Source organism: Protomyctophum parallelum (genome assembly GCF_964188405.1).
Source record: "Protomyctophum parallelum genome assembly, chromosome: 18".
In the NCBI taxonomy this organism is placed as follows: Eukaryota; Metazoa; Chordata; class Actinopteri; order Myctophiformes; family Myctophidae; genus Protomyctophum; species Protomyctophum parallelum.
In genome coordinates, this window is record NC_139716.1 from 16,612,069 (window position 1) to 16,637,748 (window position 25,680).

At 43.4% G+C, this 25,680-nt stretch overlaps 1 protein-coding gene across 10 annotated transcripts in view; it reads left to right on the forward strand.

Moving 5' to 3' along the window:
• Nucleotides 1-25,680, forward strand: part of sorcs2 (sortilin-related VPS10 domain containing receptor 2) — a gene marked incomplete at its 3' end in the record, with an annotated part of 233,639 nt that overhangs the window by 205,440 nt on the left and 2,519 nt on the right. For 5 of the 10 annotated variants that reach the window (XM_083789249.1, XM_083789252.1, XM_083789253.1 and 2 more), the window contains exons 9-26: nt 428-607; nt 2,614-2,760; nt 4,690-4,792; nt 6,414-6,490; nt 6,847-6,938; nt 10,113-10,220; nt 12,575-12,695; nt 13,051-13,184; nt 15,551-15,679; nt 15,900-16,071; nt 17,359-17,545; nt 18,735-18,868; nt 19,687-19,810; nt 20,738-20,850; nt 21,719-21,841; nt 22,654-22,753; nt 23,967-24,014; nt 25,454-25,556. In XM_083789249.1, the coding sequence (XP_083645375.1) occupies nt 428-607; nt 2,614-2,760; nt 4,690-4,792; nt 6,414-6,490; nt 6,847-6,938; nt 10,113-10,220; nt 12,575-12,695; nt 13,051-13,184; nt 15,551-15,679; nt 15,900-16,071; nt 17,359-17,545; nt 18,735-18,868; nt 19,687-19,810; nt 20,738-20,850; nt 21,719-21,841; nt 22,654-22,753; nt 23,967-24,014; nt 25,454-25,556 (2,195 nt within the window). The remainder of the gene's footprint in view (nt 1-427; nt 608-2,613; nt 2,761-4,689; nt 4,793-6,413; nt 6,491-6,846; nt 6,939-10,112; nt 10,221-12,574; nt 12,696-13,050; nt 13,185-15,550; nt 15,680-15,899; nt 16,072-17,358; nt 17,546-18,734; nt 18,869-19,686; nt 19,811-20,737; nt 20,851-21,718; nt 21,842-22,653; nt 22,754-23,966; nt 24,015-25,453; nt 25,557-25,680) is intronic. The other 5 variants (XM_083789254.1, XM_083789257.1, XM_083789258.1 and 2 more) reach the window with 1 other exon arrangement.

Genomic DNA, 25,680 nt, shown 5'->3' on the forward strand with positions numbered 1-25,680 from the left:
TTTATCAAGATATAGCTCGCACAACTCCAAACAGTCTCCTTTTATCAAGGTATAGCTCGCACAACTCCAAACAGTCTCAAACTTCTTGAGCATTCTCACCGGGTGCGCGGTCGGGTAAATAACTTTGAACAGAAATGTCTCTAAAAGGGAAAAACCAGCACTCACGGAACTCATGTTTTAAGGCACTCTTAATATATTTAAATGTTGACATGTCTCAACAATGCTCAGACAACGCTGATGAAGGCTTGAACGCCGAAACACGAAAGCATACCATGTCAACATTTAAATAAATCAAGGGTGCCTTAAAACATGAGTCCCGTGAGTGCTGGTTTTCTCTTTTAGAGAAATTTACTGTCATTTCTTCTCCGCTATTCTTCAAAATGAACCCTGGTCTTCCTCCTCCCCGTTACCCACTTGTCTCTCCCAGGACGTCCAGATAGTGAGCACGGACGAGGGCCAGGTGTTCCTGGCGCTCCAGGAGTGGCACCAGACGGACACGTACAACCTGTACCAGTCGGACCCCCAGGGGGTGTACTACTCTGTGGCGCTGGAGAACGTACGCAGCACCAAGCAGCCCGAGGAGAGCGTCCTCATCGACATCCTGGAGGTGAGATAACCCATTTAGGCCTGACGTCAAAAAAAAGTCAACCCAAGTGATTCAACTGGTTTAATTCAATGGCCCAAACTACACCAAGTTGCATGATATGGCAGCTTTTACTCTGAAAGCTGGGGCCTTCCGTTCCGTGCAAAAACCGGGAGGCATAATGTTGCTTGCTTACCGTGCGACCATTACGATAAAGTCTCTCTAGAAGCGTTAATATTCCGAGTGAGAGGCATGTTGAAGTCAGAAATGAAGACAGAAGTATAGCCATCTGGTCAAAACCACGGAGAGCTCCCTAGATTACGTGCGGCGAGCATTTCTTTCTGATCCGTAAACAGGGAAGTGAATGGCAGCGCGCATGCGTGAAAAGCAAGGAGTACATTGCAGAAGGATAGGCCAACCCAAAAAAATCGTCCCAATCGGTCGGTTGGATTAGCTATGACGTTTCCACACGTCGTACAGTCTGAATGTGTTAACGGGACCATGCAAAGCATAATTTTTTTAAACAAAGTTAATGGACAACGTTGTACATTATGACATCTTTATTGTTCCAATATTCAATATTAATCTTCTATAATAGTCTGGCCTCCATCAATGGTACTCCTTGTGTATTGTCAGTTACAGTACAAACTATTAAAATATAGGATCAATACATTATGCAACATGAATCAATGCCTTATGAATAATACATGGTAATGAGGTTGAACATCGGTGTGTTCTATTGTGTGTGCTAAGTGTTCTATTAAAATGTCAAGCCTGTTGGGTATTTCACCTGCACTTTTTGACAACTGGAGCTAAATCACAACTCAAGCTCTTTATATAAGTGTCCATCCGCTACCAACCCTGCATTGATAAAGTAAAATACAACTCACGCTATAACGAGGGAGCTGTCTGTCACAGCGACACACACACTGCGCCGCAACGCAGCAGAGTCACGACGTGTCACCAGCTCACCACCACCATGGTTAACTGTAGTTATGTAATAGTGCTTAGATAGAGTTGGCATTTATTTATATTTTTTCCGGGGAAAAGGGCCAAAAACAACACTGTGTCCACATTAGATAAGTCACACTGAGCTATATCATGTGTTCCAACATTTGGCATTCTTGTCAGTGTGGTTTCTATGCAAACACATAGGCCTACTGTTCAAGGTTTCGGTGGTCAAGAGTGTTTTGGCTGGTCAGATTACTTTTTTATGTTAAATGTAATGGAAAGGAAAAGTTTTCTCTATCTTTCTTACTGTTTATATTAACCTTCAAATAGCACATGACTGGGGGTTGATACCAGTAGTGTAGTGTCAATTTTTTTTTTTTTACATAAATATGTTTACTTTTGTCGTTTACTTTTATGGATATGGTTAAGCATTGTAAACCCTGTTTCTAAAGTGGCTATAATTATGCACATCTGCATGTTTTAATTGTGTGCACGCCTTGCTCACATGCACGCAAATGCACATTTCTTATGGGGCGTCCCCCGACCCCCCCACTTCTAAAAGTACAACACTGGTTGATACATAGAGTATAGTATAGATTATCACAGAGGCATTCATCATTACCCCAGATATATACTGTATAGCCGTAGCCGTACCCATGGTTGCATATATGATTATCGCATACAGTACAGTATACCCCTAGCCATTCACAAATGAGAGGTGGATCTCCCCAAGAGAACAAACTGGGATTCATGAACTGTGCAGATGGAGTTGGATCAGGACAGGGAATTTGCTGCTGGCATGACTTGATATTATTATGTAACCCAATATGAACCGCTCATGGCAGCTCTTCTCTTTTCTTTTCTTCATTTTTCCTCTCTTTCTTTTAGTTCCCCAGATAAGCGCAAATTAAGGCTGGGCATGATTCTAAACTTAACTGACATGGAAGTAAAAAAACAAAAACAAAAAAGCAAGACAACTAATTTACATCCTATACCCGTTTAGGGATTCCAGCCAGGTTCTAACCATACCCATGTCATTATTCATCGTTAACCTGCCAATCTTTCATGTCCTTTTCCAGGTGCGCGGCGTCAAGGGCGTGTTTCTGGCCAACCAGAAGGTCGACGGCAAAGTGACGACGCTGATCACCTACAACAAAGGCCGGGACTGGGAGCCACTGGCGCCGCCGACCACCGACATGAACGGCAAGCCGGTCAGCTGCAAAGCGGTAAGGGAGGGATATCGGATCATTCCTCCAGTCTTTTATTTTGTTTTTCACCTTTCTTTAACGTGGCCCGTTATGTGAGGGAAGTTATTATTGTGCTGTAGGGTGAGCGGTTCTCTGTCTGGTCAAAGACGCGGTTATAGTGAAACGTGTTTTACAACATAATTGTGAGACTTAAAATCACGACTTTTGATTTGATTTTGGATGAATTATTATTCATTATTATATTGTCCAGCAGCGCTTGCATCATGGACATTAGAGACCGACACGGGAGTGGATTTCCGTCCCACTCCTGGTAGATTGACTCCTGATCCCATCTCACTCCCCCTAAAAATGACTCCTACTCCCATCCTGCTGCCCTTTCCTCGTTTTGTTTTGTTATAATTAATAAATTAGTCATTAGGAATTAAAGGCAATGGATTGTATGTTCTTTTTTTATTTATATTCCTGTGTTTCATGCAGTTTTAACACATTTAGACCTGAGGACGATTCTACAAATGTCTTCTAAAATCATGACAGTGTTATGAAAAACCTAGGTTTCTATGTCAGTGATTCTCAAACTATTTCCACCTTCTGGACCTCCAGAATTATATGAAATTGTCCGCCGGCCCCCATCTGACAACATGGTGTTCCAGGGTCCCAGAAGCAAAGATTTGAGTTGAAAACGTTCGCTCTGAACGAATATATATTCAAAGATTTGCACCACATTTTCACGATTTTCCAAAAATAGCAATAGGGATTAATAAAAACAAATATCCTCTCTAATAGACATGTCATTATGCTGTCTCATACATCTCCAAAGCAAAGACATACTGTAGTCAGATGTTACGTGCTATGTGCCATCCCACTATGGCTATAGACAAACCCTGCCAAAACGACTGTATCACGTTGCCACCTTGAAGGGAAAGCGGGCATGAAGAATGTGCCTCGCAATAGAGGTTAGTAATCACGCCTAAATGAAGCCATGTGTTGCAGATTAATGCCAGCAATCATGCCTTTAATCTAGTGCCTAATAGCGTCGCAAAGTCGTTTGAGATATTTCCTTCTTTTTTCTCTCCCCCCTCCTCCGTCATTCAACCCCATGCTGTGATTTATTGTTTGTGCGTAAGAAGGCACAGGCCATTTGATTCAATGCACGTGCATGGGCGTACCATCTGCACTGTTGCTAGGTGTTACTAGGGCAGACAGAGAAGAGCCACAAAGAAGAATAAGTACTGATGGAGGCAAGTTAAAAGAGTGTTCATTTGACTCTAAAACAGATATGTTGCACCTGCCATGTGGTGTAAAGTGTATGCTACTTAAAGGGGCATTCCACTCATTTTCAACATTTCACTATGTCATTAATATATACCTTAGAGCTGTTGTGTGGAAATAATTGGTCAAAGTTTTGAAAAAAACTAAAAACAAACATGATATGCCCATGAGTCACCATGATGCATCTGCGATGTTCCTTTTTACTGACACCAAGTTTAAAATAACAATTGAGTGCACGGAATATCAATACGAAGCAACTGAAAAACATGTTATTTCAATGGTAGTGGATGGAGAGAGAGAGGATTTTTGTCCAACCACGAAACGGCAACCAATGGGTGTGAAGAGGGCCACAACCACGGGCGGGACTTGACAAAGGGTGAAGACGTTAGTTGCTAGTTACAAAACACACTATCCACTTCAGCCACCTCACATTGTGAGCTTGTAGATCGGCTATTTTCAAATATATTTATTTATATTGAACTTGTGAAATGGGACATTCTGGTACAACGTATATTTTGATGTCTATACTTTTGTACTTTTACTCAAGTACTTTTTGAAATGCGTGAACTGAATTGAGATCCTCTGAGGCTGTCGTGGCTATGAAATGGTCTCTCTCTCTCTCTCTCTCTCTCTCTCTCTCTCTCTCTCTCTCATTATGTATCTTTCTCGTTATCTTAGCCTGACTGCCACCTGCACCTTCACCTGCGCTGGGCCGACAACCCCTATGTGTCCGGCACGGTCCACACCAAAGACTCTGCCCCGGGGCTGATTATGGGTGCCGGTGAGTTCTCATAACAACATGGTAACATTACTAAGAACAAGCCAAAAACACTGTCTTATTCATGTCTTCCTCTTGTCCTATTATGATGAGATGCTCACTTGTGATTAGAATAGAAATGTAATACAAACCTGGGGATGGAAACACTGCCCTCACCAACATATCTTGTTATCGCTCTGATCCTAAGATATTGCAGATTATGCTTTTTTAGTTTTTACCTCGACCGTGACCTTTTTAACACGCAGCGCGCCCGGTGTTAAATTAATCGCCTAGCCTGCCAGACACGTACATAGCTACGTTATCCAGGGGTTTATAATTTATATTCTTTAATCCATGTTTTGATCCGATCGTATCGTTAGCCACCGTTTGTCCAAGTGGGACAGTGGCCGCGGTCATTTTGAAGATGCGCGCGCATTCACTTGCATTCAATGGTCCGCGTTCAAATGCCTGTATCTCCAAATCGGCATCTGGCGCTGTGATACTCGCGGTCGGATATCTTTCTGCACCGAGCGAGAGAATGTCGTTTAAAATCCCAGATGTCGTGTCGTCTCAGACCAGAGTGTAGAGGAGAAGAAAGGAGAATGCACGGGAAAAGTTCTTCAGGATCTCAGCATTTATTTTGGTAAAACACGAGACGAAATCGTTACAAAACACAGCATGTGAAAATGTACACACAAGGTGGACTGTTTCAACAAAGTCTCCGGAACCAATTTTGAGGCAGAGTTGAATCAGCCCATAGAAAATGAAAAGCAACTTGTTATAAACACAATGACCACAACACAGATCCCTCCTCTCATGCAATAGGCTCTTCCTGCCTTTTGACCAATGAGACCCTAAAGTCACTAGCTGTTCCGGTACAGAGACATTTCCTGTCCTGATATTAAACTTTAACTGAGTTCTAACTTTGAAATAAAACAACAGATAATGATGAATTAAAGGTATAATGAAAACTTAGTTAAAAACACAATGGAAATAAATGAAATTGAACAGGCTTTATATTAAGAAATTAATTAAACAGTTTATCTCAGTAAATAAAACTTCAATCATGAAAGAAATACCCTGTCTCTTATAGTACATTTTAAATCAGTAGTAAATGCACTCACTAGTAACAGAGAATACCGTTTTCCTATTTTGTTATTATGACAGAAGATTGTTAAAAGTAATTCTTTAAGAAAGTCAATGTGAAACGGCTACACAGTGAGGAAAAATAGAAGTCTGTCTCTAGTCATCTAGGCACCAGCGATTCTAGGTCCCTAGGTTCACAGCAGGGAAGGGAGCTTCAAAGTCTTCAAAACAAAAGCCCTTTTGGTGTAGGTGTCGATCTGTATCAGTGAACATTCTCTGAAATAAATAAGGACTGTCTTTGAGCTGAAACAACAACCTCTTGTGAGCCTTGTCTAGTTTAACATTAAGTAGTTATGAATATGCTATATGATTCATAATATACCACAAGAACAACAACCGGTCAGGACACCACAAACAGCATTTTGTCATTGTAACACACGGTTACAGATATTTGGCTCCTCAAAATAAGTGTTACGCGCGATTTAATGCTGGCAGCAAGACGGTTAAAACTGAAAGTGAATAATCCTCTTTTCATATTCTCTCTCTCTCTGTCTTTCAGGTAACCTTGGCTCCCAGCTGGTGGAGTATAAGGAGGAGATGTACATCACGTCAGACTGTGGCAAGACTTGGAGACAAGTGAGTCATCCACTTTCATTTTCACTTTTCATTTTAACTGGCGGTCCGTCCGTGTTAATGTTAAGTGTTTTCTGCAGTTTGATGTCAAATTCGGTGTTAAGACTCACTTTGTAAAACTGCACTGCAGTTTTGTAGTTTTGTTTTTTACACAGTTGTGTCAGTTTTATTCAATCACTCAATGCCATGTCCTTCTCAGCCAATTTTCCAAATGACCACATTAGTTACAAAGTGGCTTCGATTAAGTTAGATAGATACTTTGCTAAGTGACTTATTATGCTTAACTCAATCGTAACTCAAGTTGGAGTCTGCCCAACTTTAGCTGTTCCACTTCCATCAGGTGCTTTTACTGTTGGCAGGTTTTTGAGGAGGAGCACCACATACTATTCCTGGACCACGGTGGGGTCATTGTCGCCATCAAGGACACCTCGATACCCCTCAAAATACTCAAGTAAGACCGCCACTCGAAAGACAGGAGCACTTAGTTTAGACTAGTCATTGGTTAGACCAGTCAAACCCTCACCTTAAACCTAACCTCCCACGGGGCAGCACACCTAAACCTAACCTTAACCCTCTCCCAACCCTTAACGCACCCCTCACCAACCTTAATCCGATCGTCTTAACGCACCCCTCACCAACCTTAATCCGATCGTCTTAACGCACCCCGGCCCTCACCAACCTTAATCCGATCGTGTTAACGCACCCCTCACCAACCTTAATCCGGTCGTTTTAACGCACCCCTCACCAACCTTAATCCGGTCGTCTTAACGCACCCCTCACCAACCTTAATCCGGTCGTCTTAACGCACCCCTCACCAACCTTAATCCGGTCGTCTTAACGCACCCCTCACCAACCTTATGTCTAACCAATGCTATGTCTAACCAAAGGATGCCTCCCCTACAGTGCACTGCGCAGCTGAGATGCAGTCATCCGTCCAAAGTGACTCACTCAACCTTTACAGGCCCACAAAGACCTTGCAAATCTACGTTTCACACTCTGCGAGATCTTATCTCGCCTTATCAGATAAGAATGAAATAACGGGAAATGGAAGATAAGGAAGAGGGAGCTTATCTTCAGCCTGAATCAAGTGACCTTTCACAGGTGGTGCCAATCTCACACTGATCATCGTCCTTTAGTGCTCTCTGTTCCCATATCCCATTCTGGGCGGGAACCTTTTTTTGGTGTTTTAAGCATTCTGTTATACTTTAGCTATTGAAAAATAGCAGATCTACAAGCTCATAGCGCGGCACCGAGTGCTTGTAGGTCTGCTATTTTTTTTTAATCGTGAAAATGTGGCACAAATTTGGAATATACTGTATATTCTTTCAGAGTGGACATTTTCAACTCAAATCTTTGCTTCTGGGGGGGTCCCTGGAACAACATATGTTCAGATGGGGGTCGGCGGGCAATTACATAACATTTTTGGGGTCCTTGACATGAAATTGTTTGAGAACCACTGATATAGAAACATAGGTTTTTTTCTGAAAACTCATGATTTACTGTAGAAGACATTTTGTAGAATCGGTCTCGGTCGAAATGGGTTATAACCCGAGCTGAACTCAATGACTCCCCCGGCCGCCAAAGCGGTGGAAAACATCTCTGGAGAGGACGACGTGCAGCAAAGAGATTCGAACCCAGGCCAGCTGCAGGAAGGACATTAGCCATATAACCCATTAACACAATATTTTTTCACACGAGCGAAATCTCGGGATTCGTGCTCGCAACCGCCTTTGCCAACACGAGATCTCTCGGGTGTGTTTAATGTCCTTTAAATCCAGAATTAATAGTATTTTATTTTCCCGTTTTTTAGCAGCCATCGTTAGCCTCCGGTGGCTCCCATGGTGTGTAGTATAGTCGAATATCCAAAATCTCCTCAGAAAGGGCCCTTGTTTGATTTCAGATGCCGACACAACAGTGTAAAGATTGTAGGGAAAAGCTCAAATACAAACAAAAAAAGTATCCACTCTCCCTGTCCTCAAGTGCACTTGTGTCTCTCAGAGATAATTAGCGTACAGCTTCCCACCACCCGCTGTGGTACAGCGGGTGGTGAACGAGTGCCATCAACAGAGTGCTGCCCTTTTCACGTCCACTAGACAATCCGAGCTACAGGGCCAGAGAGTGACCCGTAAAGGGTCTTGTGTGCACGCCCACTCAAACGATTACATCCATCCCTGCATGTGTTTAAAATCTGCTCATTCAAAGTCAAATGACAAACAAGCCTCTAGGCATCCTTATCAATTGCTTTTGACCAAAGCTAACACTGGGTGCATGGGAAATAAGAAGCCGTGATCAAACATAGCACACAGTGGACACAGTTAGTTTTATGTGCATTTGTCATAATAGCTCCAGTTCCAACGAGTTTATTTGTTTTTGCTCAATTTGACAAAACGGCGTGCGTGCACGTGTAATTACTTAAGACGTGTTTGTGCCGCTCGATCTGCATTATCGACGCAGTTCGTGTCTAATAATAATTTGAATAATCGACTGAGACTCAGTCAGAGGTGCAAATGTGAGTGAGTCTGTCGGCGTTCATCGATTTTGTACAGTAAGAATGCGTGTGCACGTGCGCGTCTATACTGTATGTGCGCAAAAGGTCTATACGTCGCCACTGTTTGAGATGATATATTGGCCATTGCTGCCTCGGGGAGAAGGAGGTTGTTGCTTTCACACATATTGACAGAACTGTCATTATGTTTTACACCGGGCTAAATTCCCGTCATAATATGAATGATTGTGTTAACCCATTTTGGGGCGCGAACCCCTTTTGGTGTTTTAAGCATTATGTTATACTTTAGCTATAGAAGAATAGCAGATCTACAAGCTCATAGCACGGCACCGAGTGCCACGCTATGAGCTTGTAGGTCTGCTATTTTTGAAAAATTGTGAAAATGTGGTGCAAATCTTTGAATTCCTTCAGAGCGAACGTTTTTAACTCAAAGGGCGGTCCCTGGAAACACATATTTTCAGATGTGGGGTCGGCGGCCAAATGCATACATTTTTGGGGGTCCTTGACATGAAAATGTATGAGAACCGCTGACATAGAAACATTCATTTAGAAGGCATTTGTAGAATCGTCCTCAGGTCAAAATGGGTTTTGAAGAGGCAGAAAGCAAGATAGAGACGTCAGCTCAGTGAGACGTCAGCTCCAAGCCTCGGACCACTCGTCCATGTCGCAGCGCAGATTTTTGCTCTGAACATTTGCCGCGCCGCGGCAAAACCACTCGCAGAGAGGCTAACATGTTTCCGTGCATGTCTCTCTGATTAGCGGCGCTGCGGTTCTCACACTCACACTGAGTCCTGCAGGCTAAATAAGTTGAGTGATGCTTAACAAATTAAAACCGGGGAAAGCATCATGTGTCATTTTAGATTTTGGTGTTGGCTCAGACGAAAAAGTGAAGTGTTGGCTCTTCAAAAATAGAAGATATACAGTACAAGCTCACAAGGCATCACTTCGTGCCGTGCTGCAAGCTTGTATACATCTGCTGTTTTGTTTTGGAACATTTTTGCATACGAAAATGTGTTTGAGGACTTCTGACTTTATACCACATTTCTAGGGGGGGGGGGGGGGGGGGGGGTTCAAGTTGCCAACGGTTGTGTGACGTATAGTTTCCTTTCACTGTTCCAGGTTCAGTGTTGATGACGGGCGAACGTGGAGCGTCCATAACTTCACCAGCACCTCCGTGTTTGTCGACGGGCTCCTGAGTGAGCCAGGAGATGAGACGCTGGTCATGACGTGAGTATGACACGTGTGCACGCACACACGCACGCACGAACACAGGCACGCACACAAACACACACACACACACACACACACACACACACGCAGCATGGTGTCCTCATCATCCAATGTCTCTATCCGCAAGTTAACTGGAGCCAGACGAGTCACTTCATCTCACAGCTCAGAGATAAGATCTGCCTCTTGCTGGAAGCTGGTGAGAAGGTCAGGAGATGGACGCGAGGACCAAACCCACTGCAAGCACATACAGTAGGACTATACTGTACATTGTGTAGAAGAAGGACACACACACACATCCACGTGCACACACACATGCAAAATATATGTGTCTGGCTCCCGCAAGATAGCAGCCTGGAGTGACGTATGGAGCAGTAGAGTGTGGCTGATGTCTGAAAGATAAGCCCGGGCTCTATTTCCTAGCCAAGGAGGTTCGATTTTTTTTCCCAGACCACCGCCGGCCTCATAATGAAGGAGCTTAGCAGCAAGGACATGGGGCCCTGCATGGGGCCCTGCATGGGGCCCTGCATGGGGCCCTGCATGGGGCCCTGCATGGGGCCCTGCATGGGGCCCTGCATGTGGGCCTGCATGGGAGGCCCCCCCATGCAGCCCCCACCCCCCCATGTCAGTCACTCTCATACTAATGGCCTGTGGTGGCCAAAAAGTACTAAAATGTTTTACTTAAAGGACCACTTCACCACTTTTCAATCTTCATATAATACTGTAGGTCCTCACTAATAATCATGATAAAATGGCACGATTTTTATCTACTCAGTCTGTGTCTCATAGGAGGGCTGTGCACGGGCAGTTTAGAAACCGTCCTCCAGTGACATCATCATTAGGCTGATTTTTTTTTAACAAGATTTTTTTACAAAAAATGTTAGATTTGCGTTATCGTGAGAACGATGGCTTCCATTTTCGCATTGCAACTTTTCAGGACTAGAAAGCCTGCAGTTTCTATTAGCTTGTATTCCCCATCGATGATGTCACTGGAAGACGGTTTCTGAACTGCCCACATCCCTCCTATGAGACACAGACCGAGTAGAAAAAAATTGCGAATTTTTTTTAATGATTATTAGTGAGGATAGGTTAGAAAGGAAAGGTACTATGTTTACCCAGGGTAACTGGACTAAGCTCAAGAACTTGTTTACAGCCAGGCCCTGCTCATAGAACATTTCATGGTAGGGGTTCAATGCTTTGTCCAAGGGCACTTCAGCGGTGGTAATTTTCAGTGGCGTGCACAGATAGACACTAGGGGGTGCTAGAGCACCCCTGCCCTTTTGGCAATTTTGCTCTAAAAATTTGTAGTGTGTGGAGGACCATGGTGACATTGATCAAATCTTGATAAAAAAAACACTTCTACTATATTATTTAGGCCCCCACAATCTAAAGCTATGTTTCTATGTCAGTGGTTCGGGGATACGAACTAGTCCCGTAATCAAAATGTACTCAGGTAAAATTACAAAGACCTTGTGACTGTTCAGTCACCATGACTCACCCTGCTCGTTAGCGTTGGCGAGATATCATACTGGAGATCACATCACAGGAGAACTGGAGTGACATCAAGGGAGGAGGGATCCATCGTTCTCTTTAATGACATCAGTGGAGACGTTGTCGCTGGCCCCGTGCCTCGTATTCCCAACGATGTGACAGATGGCAGGGCTGACAGAACGGCATATGCCAGCCGAGACGATGACATGTTGCACATCAGTCTGTTATTTAACACGCTCCCCTCTCTCACACAGATGGGTAAAAGTAAATACCGTAATGCTCGTTCATTTGCCAATTGGAGGCATGTGTGATAATGTGACCATTATTATGAAGTGTCTTCTTTACAGGGACACTTTGATAAGTTCTAGTTATCAGATGACCTCTCCGCCCATAAGCACAATGAAACAATGTCAGAACTTAATGTAACCCCGGGCAGGGGTCATCGCCATGTTGCCTTGTGGTGGACATTTTTGTCAAAATTCTATTTTTGCCACAGACATAAAAAATGACAATAATATTACCAACAATAAAGACCTATCAGAGATAGCTCTTCATGACCATACCAGGTCTGTATAACCTACACCCCACCAAGGTTGCTAAATCTATTCAGAGGTGGTGGTCAATAACATGGTTAATCGTGTATGTCACCATTTGAATATGACTATGTTGTACCATCACTAAATGTAATTTCCTGTGTGTGTGTGTGTGTGTGTGTGTGTGTGTGTGTGTGTGTGTGTGTGTGTGTGTGTGTGTGTGTGTGTGTGTGTGTGTGTGTGTGTGTGTGTGTGTGTGTGTGTGTGTGTGTGTGTGTGTGTGTGTGTGTGTGTGTGTGTGTGTGTGTGTGTGTGTGTGCGTGCGTGCAGTGTGTTTGGACACATCAGCTACAGGTCAGACTGGGAGCTGGTCAAGGTAGACTTCAGACAGTCTTTCCCTCGTCAGTGTAACGAAGACGATTATGACCTTTGGAATCTCACTGATTTGCAGGTAACACACCAACATTCAACCCCACCCACTGTGTAGCAATACAGTACATATACACATAGTAAAGATTGTACTCAATCCTGCAATGAAACATACCCAGTTATTTTACCCACACAATATTTACTATATGCAAGTTATTTTGGACTCTTACTAGTTACTTTTGCCCAATACAAAAATACAATGGAGGGTAGAGGTGATACTATAAAGTGGAAAAGCCCTGGATATGCCACCCTGCCAGGTGAAAATCTGTGATCTGCACACATGCACGCACACACGCACAGTGCATCCCATGGATGGCAGTCAAGTAGCACACTATGCAATGTTTTGACCCTTCTCTTCCCCGATTGGCCACCTTCAGGGAGAGAAGTGCATCATGGGCCAGGAGAGGAGTTTTCGGAAGAGGAAGGACGCAGCTTTCTGCATCAACGGGAAGAGCTACACGTCTGCCCTCGCTGCCATGCCCTGTGTGTGCACAGAGAAAGACTTCAACTGGTGAGCAACCACACATTCTGTGTGTGTGTGTGTGTGTGTGTGTGTGTGTGTGTGTGTGTGTGCGCGTGTGCGTATGTCGACCCAAAATGTCTAGGTATAAATGGGTAAACATAACATAAACGGGACAGGAAACCTCACTCAAAGTTTTTGTGATTAGTATTTTATTGGATTTTCTTTTTCAGACAACACAACACCCACAATACCAGTCAACAGCAACAACAATACAGAGCAAACAAAAGCAAATAAAAAAGGGTTTGACACAAATCGACAGTCACATTACGAACACAACACGGAGGGAAGGAAGGGGAGGGAGGCTGTGCTCTTCTCGATAAAGACATATGTGAGCAGGCAAGGGGGGGGGGGGGGGGGGGGGCAGTAGTCTGTCATTAGTGTGGTTGCCCCAAAAGGGGCAACCAGACTCTAGTAATTGTAACACTTTATTATTATTTTTTTTATTATTTCACTGTAGTCTTTTTTTTGTCGCTTTATACCTCCCACACTGTACGCTGTACGCACTTGAGCCATATGTCAAATTGACCGGAAAAATCGGGAATCGTGTGCTTGTATTTTGTTAAGAGAAATGTTGTATAGTTTAATTGATATGAATTTATTAGTGAATTAAATTTCCCCATTGACATGAATGGGAAAAGGCAAAAAATCACATTCAAGTATTTTTTCCTCGGAGACTGTAATCACTATAGTTACAAAACTTTTAGGGATAATTCAACATTATCCCTAAAATTATTTAACACTAAAATTTTATCGGTCGGCCTCATGGTGGCGCTATAACAGCCCACTTTACCTTTTGGCTTATAACTCTTGAACCGTAGGTCGTAAAATCTAAATATATTTTTCCCTGGATTCCTTGGGTCATGACGCATCTCCCCATATAGGCCACGCCCATTTCCGCCATGATGGATTTTCCGCCATTTTGAATTTTGTCCAAAACAAACTTTTAGCTTTTCCTCCTACATATTTTGTCCAAATCTCACAGAAATCGGCACACATGATCTCTGGACATATCCGATTAAATCACCAAATGCAGAATTTTGGTAGTGCGTATCGTTCGGCCGTAATCGTCTTCCGAAGTTAGTAGGAGGGGCCTATATCACAAAAATGCCATAAATCACGAACGGAATGTCCAATCCATCCCAAATTTGAATCACATGTCCGGGGTGGTTCAATCAACCAAGTTCTAAAAGCAATTCCATTTTCATCCATAGGGGGCGCCGCAAATGCGAGAAATGTAACCGTTTGTCGCAAAAACATGAATTTCGGGGGTTAAATCCCCTCCGAATGACTTACGCATGATCTAAGGCGTGACTTGAAATTGTAATTGGCTGGCAATATTAGTGGGAGGGGCATATGTAAGCCACTGCGGCAACCACACTCTGCAATTTTTTGAAATTGCGAATTTTCTAGTTACGTAGTGCTATCATACAGAAGGAATCTGTCACACTTCTGGTGGAACTGATCTATCCTATTTTTCATAGAGAATGATACCCTTTCATATGATGCTGTACTGTTTAGTAAGTTGTGCCATTCTGTGATTGATGGTACGTGGGCTGATTTCCATAATTGGACTAGCAGCCTCCTGCACCGCATTATGGCTGTTTGGATCCATTCCACGTATGTGAGAGGAGTTATATCTTTAAGAATAGAAGGATCTCCTAGAAAAAGACTTTACTTGTACTTTACTTTACTTGTACCATACAAATGGCTCAATCACATTAATGGAAGTTATTCGACTTTCAAGTAGATAAGCAATCATTTATAATAGAGGATCAATAGTAGACAATATTATAAATAGGATAAATAGTTGAGTGCAACAGTGCAACTTACTATACGTACTTATGGTTTCCCATGAAATGGAGAGACAAAACAGTACACTTAACCTAATTAAACCTAACAACAGACAACATGGAAATCTACAACTTAACCTGACGTTCCTTCCCGACGGGAAACTAACGAAAGGAAAAGTAACGTTTAGGTTGGAGGTTGGCGTGGGGGACGGGGAGAAGATGGGTGTTGGAGGAGCGGAGGCTTCAGAGATATGGCGAGCGAGAAGGGACATTCCTCATCTGGACTTGAGAGAACAGAGATAATAAACACAGCAGCAATACCAACGCTGCTGGCTGTCCTGATATACACAATTAGCTCCATAACTGTAAGGAGCGAACTAATGGCTAGCGCATGGACCAGGCATTCCAACATAAACATTCTAAGTACCAACCATTACTTTGTTGGTACGTCATTAAGTCCAGCCTGTCATCATGACTCATTGGTGTGTGTGTGTGTGTGTGTGTGTGTGTGTGTGTGTGTGTGCGTGTGTGCTTGTGCGTGTGCGTGTGCGTGCGTGTGTGTAGTGACTACGGTTTTGAGCAGGCCCAGATCTTAACCATGGAGGGAAACCGCTGCTTTGCTGACTTCTGGTACGAGCCGGACTCCCCGCCTGAACACTGCCACCTGGGACGCAACTATGAGTCCAGTACTGGGTGAGCATGCAGCTTCATGCTGGATCAATAGAAGATGTCCTGAGAATAGTGATGGGAGATTAATCGGCTTTGTCAATACATTTAGTCTTAGTTTTAGGCATAATAGCTCCGAAAAAAGGTAGTCGACGAACATGTTTAGTCATTTTCGTCTTATTTTTATTCGACAAAAACAATACTGGTATCTAATGTGTGTGTGTGGCCCCTACCGTTTTCCTTCCAGCTACAGGAAGGTGGTATCCAATGTGTGTGACGGGGGAGTCGACAAGCAGCGGAGCAGCAAGCAGCACGCCTGCCCTCTGCTGCCCCCTAAAGGCCTACAGCTGCACGTCAAGGAACGGACGCTGGCCTTGGCGCCAGGCGATGACGTCACGTTTAGTGTCCACCAGGAACAGGTATAGAGACACTTTACTTGACATGAAGGTTTGAGGAGGAGGAGAATGTGTGTGTGTGTGTGTGTGTGTGTGTGTGTGTGTGTGTGTGTGTGTGTGTGTGTGTGTGTGTGTGTGTGTGTGTGTGTGTGTGTGTGTGTGTGTGTGTGTGTGTGTGTGTGTGTGTGTGTGTGTGTGTGTGTGTGCGTGTGCGCCAGGGACAGCAGACTGATACATTGATATGAATACACACAAGATATTTTTTATAATCACGTTATTAAACAGCACAAGCAACACAGCCACGGCAATAAACGATGAATGCCTATAACACCTGTGAGTGTAGGTCGTGTGAGGAATATAAATTAGGATCTGAACTGACAGGAGATTGAAAAGGACTGTCTGTACATGAGGAGGAGATGAGAAGATGTTTAAACTGGAGCTACTTCACCACTTTTCAACTTATCTTCATATAATTGATCATGATAAAATAGCACAGTTTTTTTTCTACTCGGTCTGTGTCTCATAGGAGGACTGTGGGCAGTTCAGAAACCCGTCCACCAGTGACATAATCGATGGGGAATCCAAGCTAATAGAAACTGCAGGCTTTCTATTCCTGAAAAATGCGATAATGGAAGCCATCATTTGGAAGCCAAATAGGCCTATATCTTTTTAAATCTTAAAAAAAGTGTCTGCTGGCTAATTAGTGACAATTAGGGGGTCCTTGGCATGACAAAGTTTGGGAACCGTAGGCTCTTTGAGTCAGACGGTGTGGATCTTGTGCCACAGACATTCATATGGTTCTGGGATGACTTCACAATCACCAGAAGTCGTCAGCTATAGTACTTACCACGAGCTAGTCTTATACAAAAGTATAATACTTTACAAAAATATGTGTTTATTGCATATAAGAAACAACAGTAGGCCTATGGTACGATAACTTGTAGAATTTGTAGAGTATGTCTTAAGCCCTAACCACACCCTAAGGGTCACCATGCAACTCCTTGGGTCCAAACGGTTGCAAGGAGTTAACGCTAAAACCGTCTCGACCCTTTGGTGTAGTTTGGGACATTGAATTCCATGCGTTGAATCACCATTGGGTCAACGTGGGTCAACGTGCAACAAGACATATCACACCGCAGGGACAACGCTAAAACCGTCTTGACCCTTTAATTGGTGTGGTTAGGGCCTTAGAATTATGTCAACATTTCTATAGTTTTGAAAGATAAACATGAAACATACGGTATGTGGACATATATAGAGTAGCGTTGTTGCTGTTGGTTCTCATGCAGCATTTTTCTGGGCCTTCCCCAGGGTGATACCAGCACTACCAAGTACCAGGTGGACCTCGGAGATGGTGTGCGTGCTATCTACCAGAACCTGACCATGACAGACGAGCCCATCCAGCACCGCTACGAGAACCCAGGAGTCTACAAGGTCACTGTGAAGGCCGAGAACATGGCGGGGCATGATGAGGCCATTTTGTACCTCCAGGTCACAGGTCAGTCTCTCACCAATCCCTGCAGCCTTTAGTCAGGGAATATTATCAGTATATAATGTCAAATCTGGGAATACATTTCTTACGTGTGTTTGTAAAGGAGTCTACTAACATATCCCACATTGGTTTATATTCAACCACCCTAGGGGAATTTTTGACAGCTGCTGAAAGTTGGGGTACCATCAACATGACATATTCTAAATTTCATTATGCTTTAAATAGCATGTGACGTGTCAAACTAGGTGGTTTTCATCATTCTGAATCCATTCCAAGCATTAGTTTTGCACGAAAAACACTCCTAAAGACGGCCATAGACACTTGCCCAAAATGTGCTGACCTATGTGGGCTATGTTAGTAGACAATTTTACAAAACACATTGGTGAAGAAAATTCTTGGTAAGAAATGTATTCCCAGATTGTATTAATATCCCCTGACGTGGCAAAACAATCATCATCACAATTATCACTGGAAGCTCAGTAGAAATGGGGACGTCGGAAAACAAGTTAATACATCCTGAATAGGTCTGTGACCATTACCAATGTATGTATGAGTGACACTCTTGAGTGGTTTAATTAATGTAACACCCAAAACACACCCCTTTGCACCAGCATATTGCACCCAGCATAATGCGCCTCTTAGATAGCAAAATTGTCGTGGCCAAGTTAAGACCATGCACGAGGCCCAAAATATGGCCTTTCATGTCATGTTTATGACTGCATTATATCTTTCTGTGTGGAGTTTGCATGTTCTCCCCGTGTCCCCTATAGGGTAGGTATACCCTCATAAAAAACATGCAGTAGGCCCAGGCCGTGGCGTAACGGTCTGGGCACCGGACTGGTAATCCAGTCGCAGTGTGCCGCGGGTTCGACTCCCGAGCCCGACACGGCCTTTACTGCATGTCATCCCCCCATCTCTCTCCCGTTTCCTGTCAGCCTACTGTCTGTCCCTTCAAAAATCAATAAAAAGGCGTAAGCCGCAAAAAAATCATGCAGTAATCCTGGTCTCTAAACTACCTCCCCCTGGCCAGCCAGGGCGCCTGATGGAGGGGAAAGGAACTGGTCGGAATAACGTGTTCCTTCCACGCGCTACGTTTGAAAAATGGGTTGCAAAATCGTGGGAATAAAAATTATTAAAAAAGGACTGCTTTATATCAATCCATGATGAAAGCTTCTTTAACTTTCCTTTTATAAAGCCCCTCTACAAGAAGTGCATCTTGAAGTGGTTCCCATCACTGGGAGGAACCAGGAAGTGAACCTGACAGCCATAGTTCTTCCCACCGAGGCAAACCTGACTATCTTCTACTGGTGGATAGGCGACAGCTTGCAGGTAAAGTTTACAATGCATTTCATTTTCTTTGACATTTTCTCTCTAATTGTGTATTTGTATATTTGTATTGCATATGGCCAATTGTTTCCAGTTTTCTTTTTTGTTAACCTTCTAAGGGACTATGCATGTGAATGCATTCATTTCTGAAGTTTATTTTTTTAATTAAGTAAGCCTTTCTGTAGTGTGAGTGAGACAGCTTGATGTACAAGTACACCCCCTGGACATGACGCTAGTATGGATCGAACCCCGACCTCCCAGTCTCAGGGCATTTATATAGTGCCTTTATCCAAGGCGCTTTACAGAGACTGTGCATTACATTCACCCATTCACACACACACATTCACACGCCGATAGCAGCGGAAACCATGCAAGGCACCAACCAGCACATCAGGAGCAATTTGGGGTGTCTTGCTCAAGGACACTTCGACACTAACTCTGGGGGAGCCCGGGCTTGAACTGGCAAACTTGCAGTTACCATCCGGCCACTCTAAACCATAAGGGTCCGTTCACACCTAAGAGACAGCCATGTCTCCTCGTGTGTCTTATGTGTGTTGCAAGCTTGCAATTCAATTTCAATGGGAGTCACATGGTTTTTACGAGACAACCCTGTTCCCTGGCTGTCTTCTGCCCTCCCCCCCCCCCCCCCCCCCCCCCCCCATGGAACAAGGTTGTCTCGTCAATCCCATTGAAAATGGGAGTCGCTTAGGTGTGAATGGCCCCTAAGGCCACAGAGCTGGTGGTATTTATTAATTTAAAAAAAAAGGCTGAACTGAATAAGTGCATAAGGAACCTTACAGTGTTCGTTCCCCCGCCCGCAGCCCCAGCTGTCGTTGGAGAACAGCATCCTGACCAGCTTCCCAGAGACCGGCCAGGTGTCTGTCACCGTTCAAGCTTCCAACAGACGCTCCATGGTCCAGGACACCAAGACCGTCCGTGTCTTCAGTAAGACAGCAGATTACTTCATCATAACCTATTAAAACGGGGAAAGCATCTGTGTAACCACTTTAACCTTCATATTTTATAATTACACACTATAATCACAATACAAATCGTTGAATTGTATATATTTTTAAAGGGAAAATTTGGGCGTCCTTTGGAACAAAATATTTTGAGATGGGTTCAGCGGCTAAATCTACGATAGCTATTATTAAGGAAATATCTGTCTGTCCTAACCAGGGGGGCAGTCAGACAGATATTTTGTGAAGCCACTAAGGAAATCGGGATTTCCTGAAAATTCATATAATGGCCTGTTGTGGCGCTGTCATTGGGCTCAAAAAACCCCATAGCTCCATAGAGATCCATGTATTTGGGCCCAACTTCACCTAGACTGTATTACCTTAATAAACATGGTCATGAATACTTTCTGCTTCCAGTCACTAGTTTAAAGTCTCATTTCTAATGTCATAATATTCTTTTTGGAAAATTATGGTCCCATTTATTAAAAAATGACCATAAAGTCGCGTATGTTCTGAGGGGCGTGGCTACCGTTACAATCTATGAACGGGATCCCCCACCCACTCGAGTCAAAATAAAAACCAACGAAGAAGAAGGGGGGGAAGTCCCGCCTCGTTGTCTGGGCCAGCCAATGGCTCAGCTGGGCCCAAACGGATCTAGAAAGATGGTGATTTACAATTCAAGGACTGACAGGCTTCATTTTAAGTCCATATCAGACCCGGAGAACGCTTTGTCCATATTTTTTTACAGTCTATGGTCCTAACCCAATGTTCTGCCTGCTTCTCCTCACTGGCTGGAGCAAACTGCGACTCCTTTTTTTCACTTTCCCAAAAATGTAAGCTGTTCATTAGCATTTTTATATTTGTGGCCGCTATAACTCTGTTGCTGTCATGTTGTTTTTGTTCAATCCTTCAGATAACTTCCAGGTCATACCGCTGAGCTTCAGCACCAACCTGGACCGTTTCAACCCCAACATCCCCGAGTGGAGAGAGGACATAGGCCACGTGGTCACCAGGATACTGACCAAGGTACACACTGGTGGAAAGCAGTTGGTTTTCAACCTTTTTTCATATTAAGGCCCATTATTTATTTGAGCCACGGAACCACCGTTTGATGAGATTTAGCCTCTCAGACCCAAGAATATTTTGTTGTCGTTGGATAAGATATTGGACTTCTTAATTAATGCAGATACCAAAAAACGAAAAAAAAAGATCAATTTATTCTTTTTTTTTTATACTGCAATAATGTATTCTGGATATTCTATGTTTCATTGTGTTTTACAGGCTTCGTATAAGCCCCTTGGGCTTTTTGCCTCAACCTAGCACTTATACTATAATATAATTAGTATAGTATAGTATAGTATTTAGTATTTAGTATTTAGTATTTATTATTAGTAAAATGCTAAAAGACTTTTAAGCCCTGGACGAAGCCAACTCGGCTCCCGACAAATCATGACAATAAACACTGTTTTTTGGAGGCCGAACAAATAATTTGTAAGAAGATAAAAATGGCATTGTACAACACTTTATTTTTTTGTGTGTGTTTTTCTTCTTTCAAATTATTTGTTCGGGCCCCCAAAAAATTGTTTATTGTCATGATGTGTCAGGAGCCGAGTTGGCTCTGTCCGAGGCTTTAAAGGTCTTATCTTTAAATAAATACTTTCTGAAACGTCTATTGGAAAAGTGAAATTCTCTTCCGGGCCGCTCGTCGTTCTGAAAGGGGGCGGGTCGGCGACGCTAGTCTATACGGTGGTGTACACACTTGACCTTTGAACCCCAGATCACAGGTATTCCTCGGGACTCCCTGGTTAACTATGGTGACCTTTGAACCCCAGATCACAGGTATTCCTCGGGAGTCCCTGGTTAACTATGGTGACCTTTGACCTTTGAACCCCAGATCACAGGCATTCCTCAGGAGTCCCTGGTTACCACGGTGAAGCCGGGTCTGCCCACCATGGCCGAGCTGTACCTTCTCCCACTGGAGACCATGCCAGACAAGAGGAGTGTGCATGTGGACAAGGTAGACGCGCACACGCGCGCACACACACACACACACACACCGTGTGCGCATGTCCGTCTCCCGTAGAAGTGCAACAGGTAATCAAATCGAATTGACTTTAATAAAATAATTTAGAGAAAAGAAAACTGTTTAGAAAATACCCAAAATGGCCGATCTAGCTCACAACACGTCGCGTCGTAACGCAACGCGCTGTGAGGTTGCAGATTGCCTATTTTGCACAGCACTGGTGTACACCAAAGAATAATAGATTTTAATAATAGGTTTTCAACCCTTTTCATAGCAAGGCCCATTTATTTATTCGGCTTTTGAGCCACGAACTTAACCTGACTCCGGCAGATGCGGCAGCAGTGAGTTCCTCCTCCTGCTCCCATCTGGTCTCTCTCGGGCAGAGACGATGAACTCCGATCAAATGCTGATCAGAGAGATATGCGGTGCTTCTAAACATTTTTCTGAAAAACCCATGTTTCTATGTCAGTGGTGCTCAACCTTTTTCATGTCAAGGACCCCTAGAATTATCTCTATTGGGCCACGGACCCCCATCTCAAAATATGTTGTTCCAGGGACCCCCCAGAAGCCAATATTTTTAGTGTTCGCTCTGAAATATATATTCAAAGATTTGCAGCCCCTTTTTCACGACTTTTCAAAAATAGCAGACCTACAAGCTTGTAGCGTGCCACTCGGTGAGATCTGCTATTTTTCAATAGCTAAAGTAGAACAGAATGCTTAAAACACAAAAATGGGTTAATGGATTAATCGCACGTTTTATGTAGAACGTGGTCAGGTTTGTTGACATTGTGGTTGTCCTCTCCTAGCGCGTGGCAGCCATCACACAGGCCATCAGCGAGAACAACGTCAGCTTCGTGGTCCGAGGAGGTGTTCAGGTACTGGTGATGTTGGCGGACCCCAGCGCAGGTAAAAACAACACGATAGCACCTGATCCATACAGGCATAGAGGTATGGACCATATGCAGACTGTGGCCATCTTACCGTATAAGTTAATAGCAAGGTGCTAACAAGGTGCAACTTCCCATTGGCAGCCCATTCATCCAAACAGAAAAGTCCTATCTGATTGTATTACACAACGACGAACTCACCAATATTGCAGCTGTACGAAAAGTTTGAATTATTCTCTTTCTATCCTCAAAGTGTTGGTTTCATAAAAATCCACTGTAGACATGTTGTGAGCTACTTTGTGTCCTTGCAGGTGATTCTTTTTTCAAAGTGTTACCGTTTTGGAAGTGCTCGTTATATATCACTCAACTGTCCTGCGTACCACCTGTTTTGAATTTGCACATAATTGCAAGAGGCAGCAAGACATTGCTTTGCTGAAAACGAGTGCTTCCAAACTCTGATGGCAAGATGGCCGCGATGTCTGCAAATGGTCAATAGCCAGGTTTCCAGCCTGACTCGCTGGTGTTCCGTCATGTTTTGTCACTTCGCCACTCAGTCTGGCCAGTCTCCCGCTTGACTCGTATTTCATAACGTCACCTGTTACGTAGCCACGTTGTTGCTGATACGTCATCAGCCGGCGCCATTCTGTCTATATGCTTTTATTACTGTTGAAAAATAATTGTGCCAGTTTGGGACTATAGGGAGTAAAACCTACGGTGAAAAGTAAACACTAATTTGATTCAGTAGTCCACTACAGTATGTCAGATTCAGTAGTACAAAAAAGCTGACGGCTGTGTGGGGTGCAGTTTAGTGAACGGTACGTGCGTTGCTGCTACTGCTGCGCAGCTAGTGCGCATTGATACGGTATTAATCTGGTGTTTTTGTCCCAACTCACACCACTACAGACCCATCAGAAAAGCCTTGAGTCGGTTTCTCAGTTGTATATGTCCCGCACCTACCTTGGAGACGGGAGACTTTCCAGACTGAGTAGTGCAGGGGTTCTCAACCCGTGGGACGTGACCCCTCGGGGGTTCGCCAAATTGTTTTGGGGGATCCTCAAATTATTAAAAAAAAAATTCAGCATGCTAACACTAGGGGCAGCAAAGGCGTTTTAAGGAAGAGTAGACAATTATTTATTTATATCTTTTTACTGTTTTGAGGTTTCATGGATAATGGCACGTTATTGATCTGTTTGAATGGATAATGGTTATACGTTATTGGTTTATTTTCCAAGGCCTAGGTCTAGTTGCTAATGACACAGCAGCAAGAACTACGGAGACCGGTGCGTTCCTTAACCGTTCAAACTATATGACTTTCTGTACTGACACTTTACTTAAATCCTGAAGCATAACTCTTCGTCTCGATTTCTTTTCCTTTCCCGATTCCTAATAAAAATCTTATTTTAGCAACATCTGTTTTCATACTTTTCTACCACTATAATTCACTCACCCTTTGCTGTCCTTCAATGAGATGGAAATGTGGGTGCTTTTGAACTGGTTTACCTTGGTTGGGTGTTATTCTGCTGTGTTTCTAGGCTAACACTCTGTCATTTTGCCGGTGGATCTTTCCCTTCCTGACTTTTTGTGTTTTGTGGTTTTGCTTTTTAGAACCAATGCAGAGTGCAGTGATTGTAATGTAGACATCTGCGATGCTGGGCCGTACTTGATGTGTAGACTAGGTGTCACAGAAAGCACATGCCACATAAGGGACCAAATATATAAAACGAATTAAATCTGAGCACGCACAAAACAGTAAACATGCATACACGGTAGTTTGGTCAGATTTATAAAACACAATGTAAGTTACGTATGTCTGTTCCTATATGTATTTTTCATGATGAATCTCAATGAAATTGTATACCCATGGCATGAGCACAAGCCTACTATCCCCTCCCTCTGACTCCCACAATTAACTAAATGATTAATGCAAATTTAAGCAGCAATGGTGCATATAAAACTGACACCAGTGTGATCGAAAGTTAACACAATGAGAGCTGTGGTAATAATAAAGCATATAGTATCGTTAAAAAGACTGCAGCATTAGAGCACTATAATATTGTGACCAGATTTGACTGAGAGCCTGCCACCGCACAACCTCCAGCTTTTCACCAGAGGAGAAAAACCTTTACTTTTTTTAAATGAGATTATAGCACAGGCAGACTCTTCACATACTAGAGCATGTCTGAAATAAGTGTCAGAGCTGAAATCGATATGTAAATATGAAATAAATGCTTAAACATGTAGCTGAACAACACAGAAGTGAACCAATGGCAGTCCCTCAGTCAAATTTAGTCACTATTTCTCTAATAAACTTATTAGAGAAATAGTGCTCTAATTCTGCTGGTTTTTAACTTAGCAAGAAGCAAGCCATTACACACAGCTCCAGTCTAGGCTGTATACATAACGTATATAGAACGAAAATGCTTTTGTGATAAACACTAGCATTTTTTTAAACATGGATCTTAGTAAGTTAACACAATGTAATAAAATAAAAGATTCTCACTTTTACATTGTCTTTAATTTCTTGTCTCACATCACACTAATTGGACTCAAACGACTGCATACAGTACGCATTTTGTGTGTATGCATATTTCATATATTTGGACGTGCGTGTGTGTGTGTGTGTGTGTGTGTGTGTGTGTGTGTGTGTGTGTGTGTGTGCCTGTGGACACCTACAGATATTGTTTATCCATTCTTACTGGAGTCTGTGCCCTCTCTGCAGGCTCCCAGGGAGGTGCCGGAGGGCCTGGTGTCTGGGCTCTTGCCATCGTATTCATAATCGGCCTCATTGCAACTGGATCCTTCATTCTCTACAAATTCAAAAGGTGGGCGGGCGTGCGTGCGTGCGTGTGCGTGTGTGTGTGTGTGTGTGTGTGTGTGTGTGTGTGTGTGTGTGTGTGTGTGTGTGTGTGTGTGTGTGTGTGTGTGTGTGTGTGTGTGTGTGTGTGT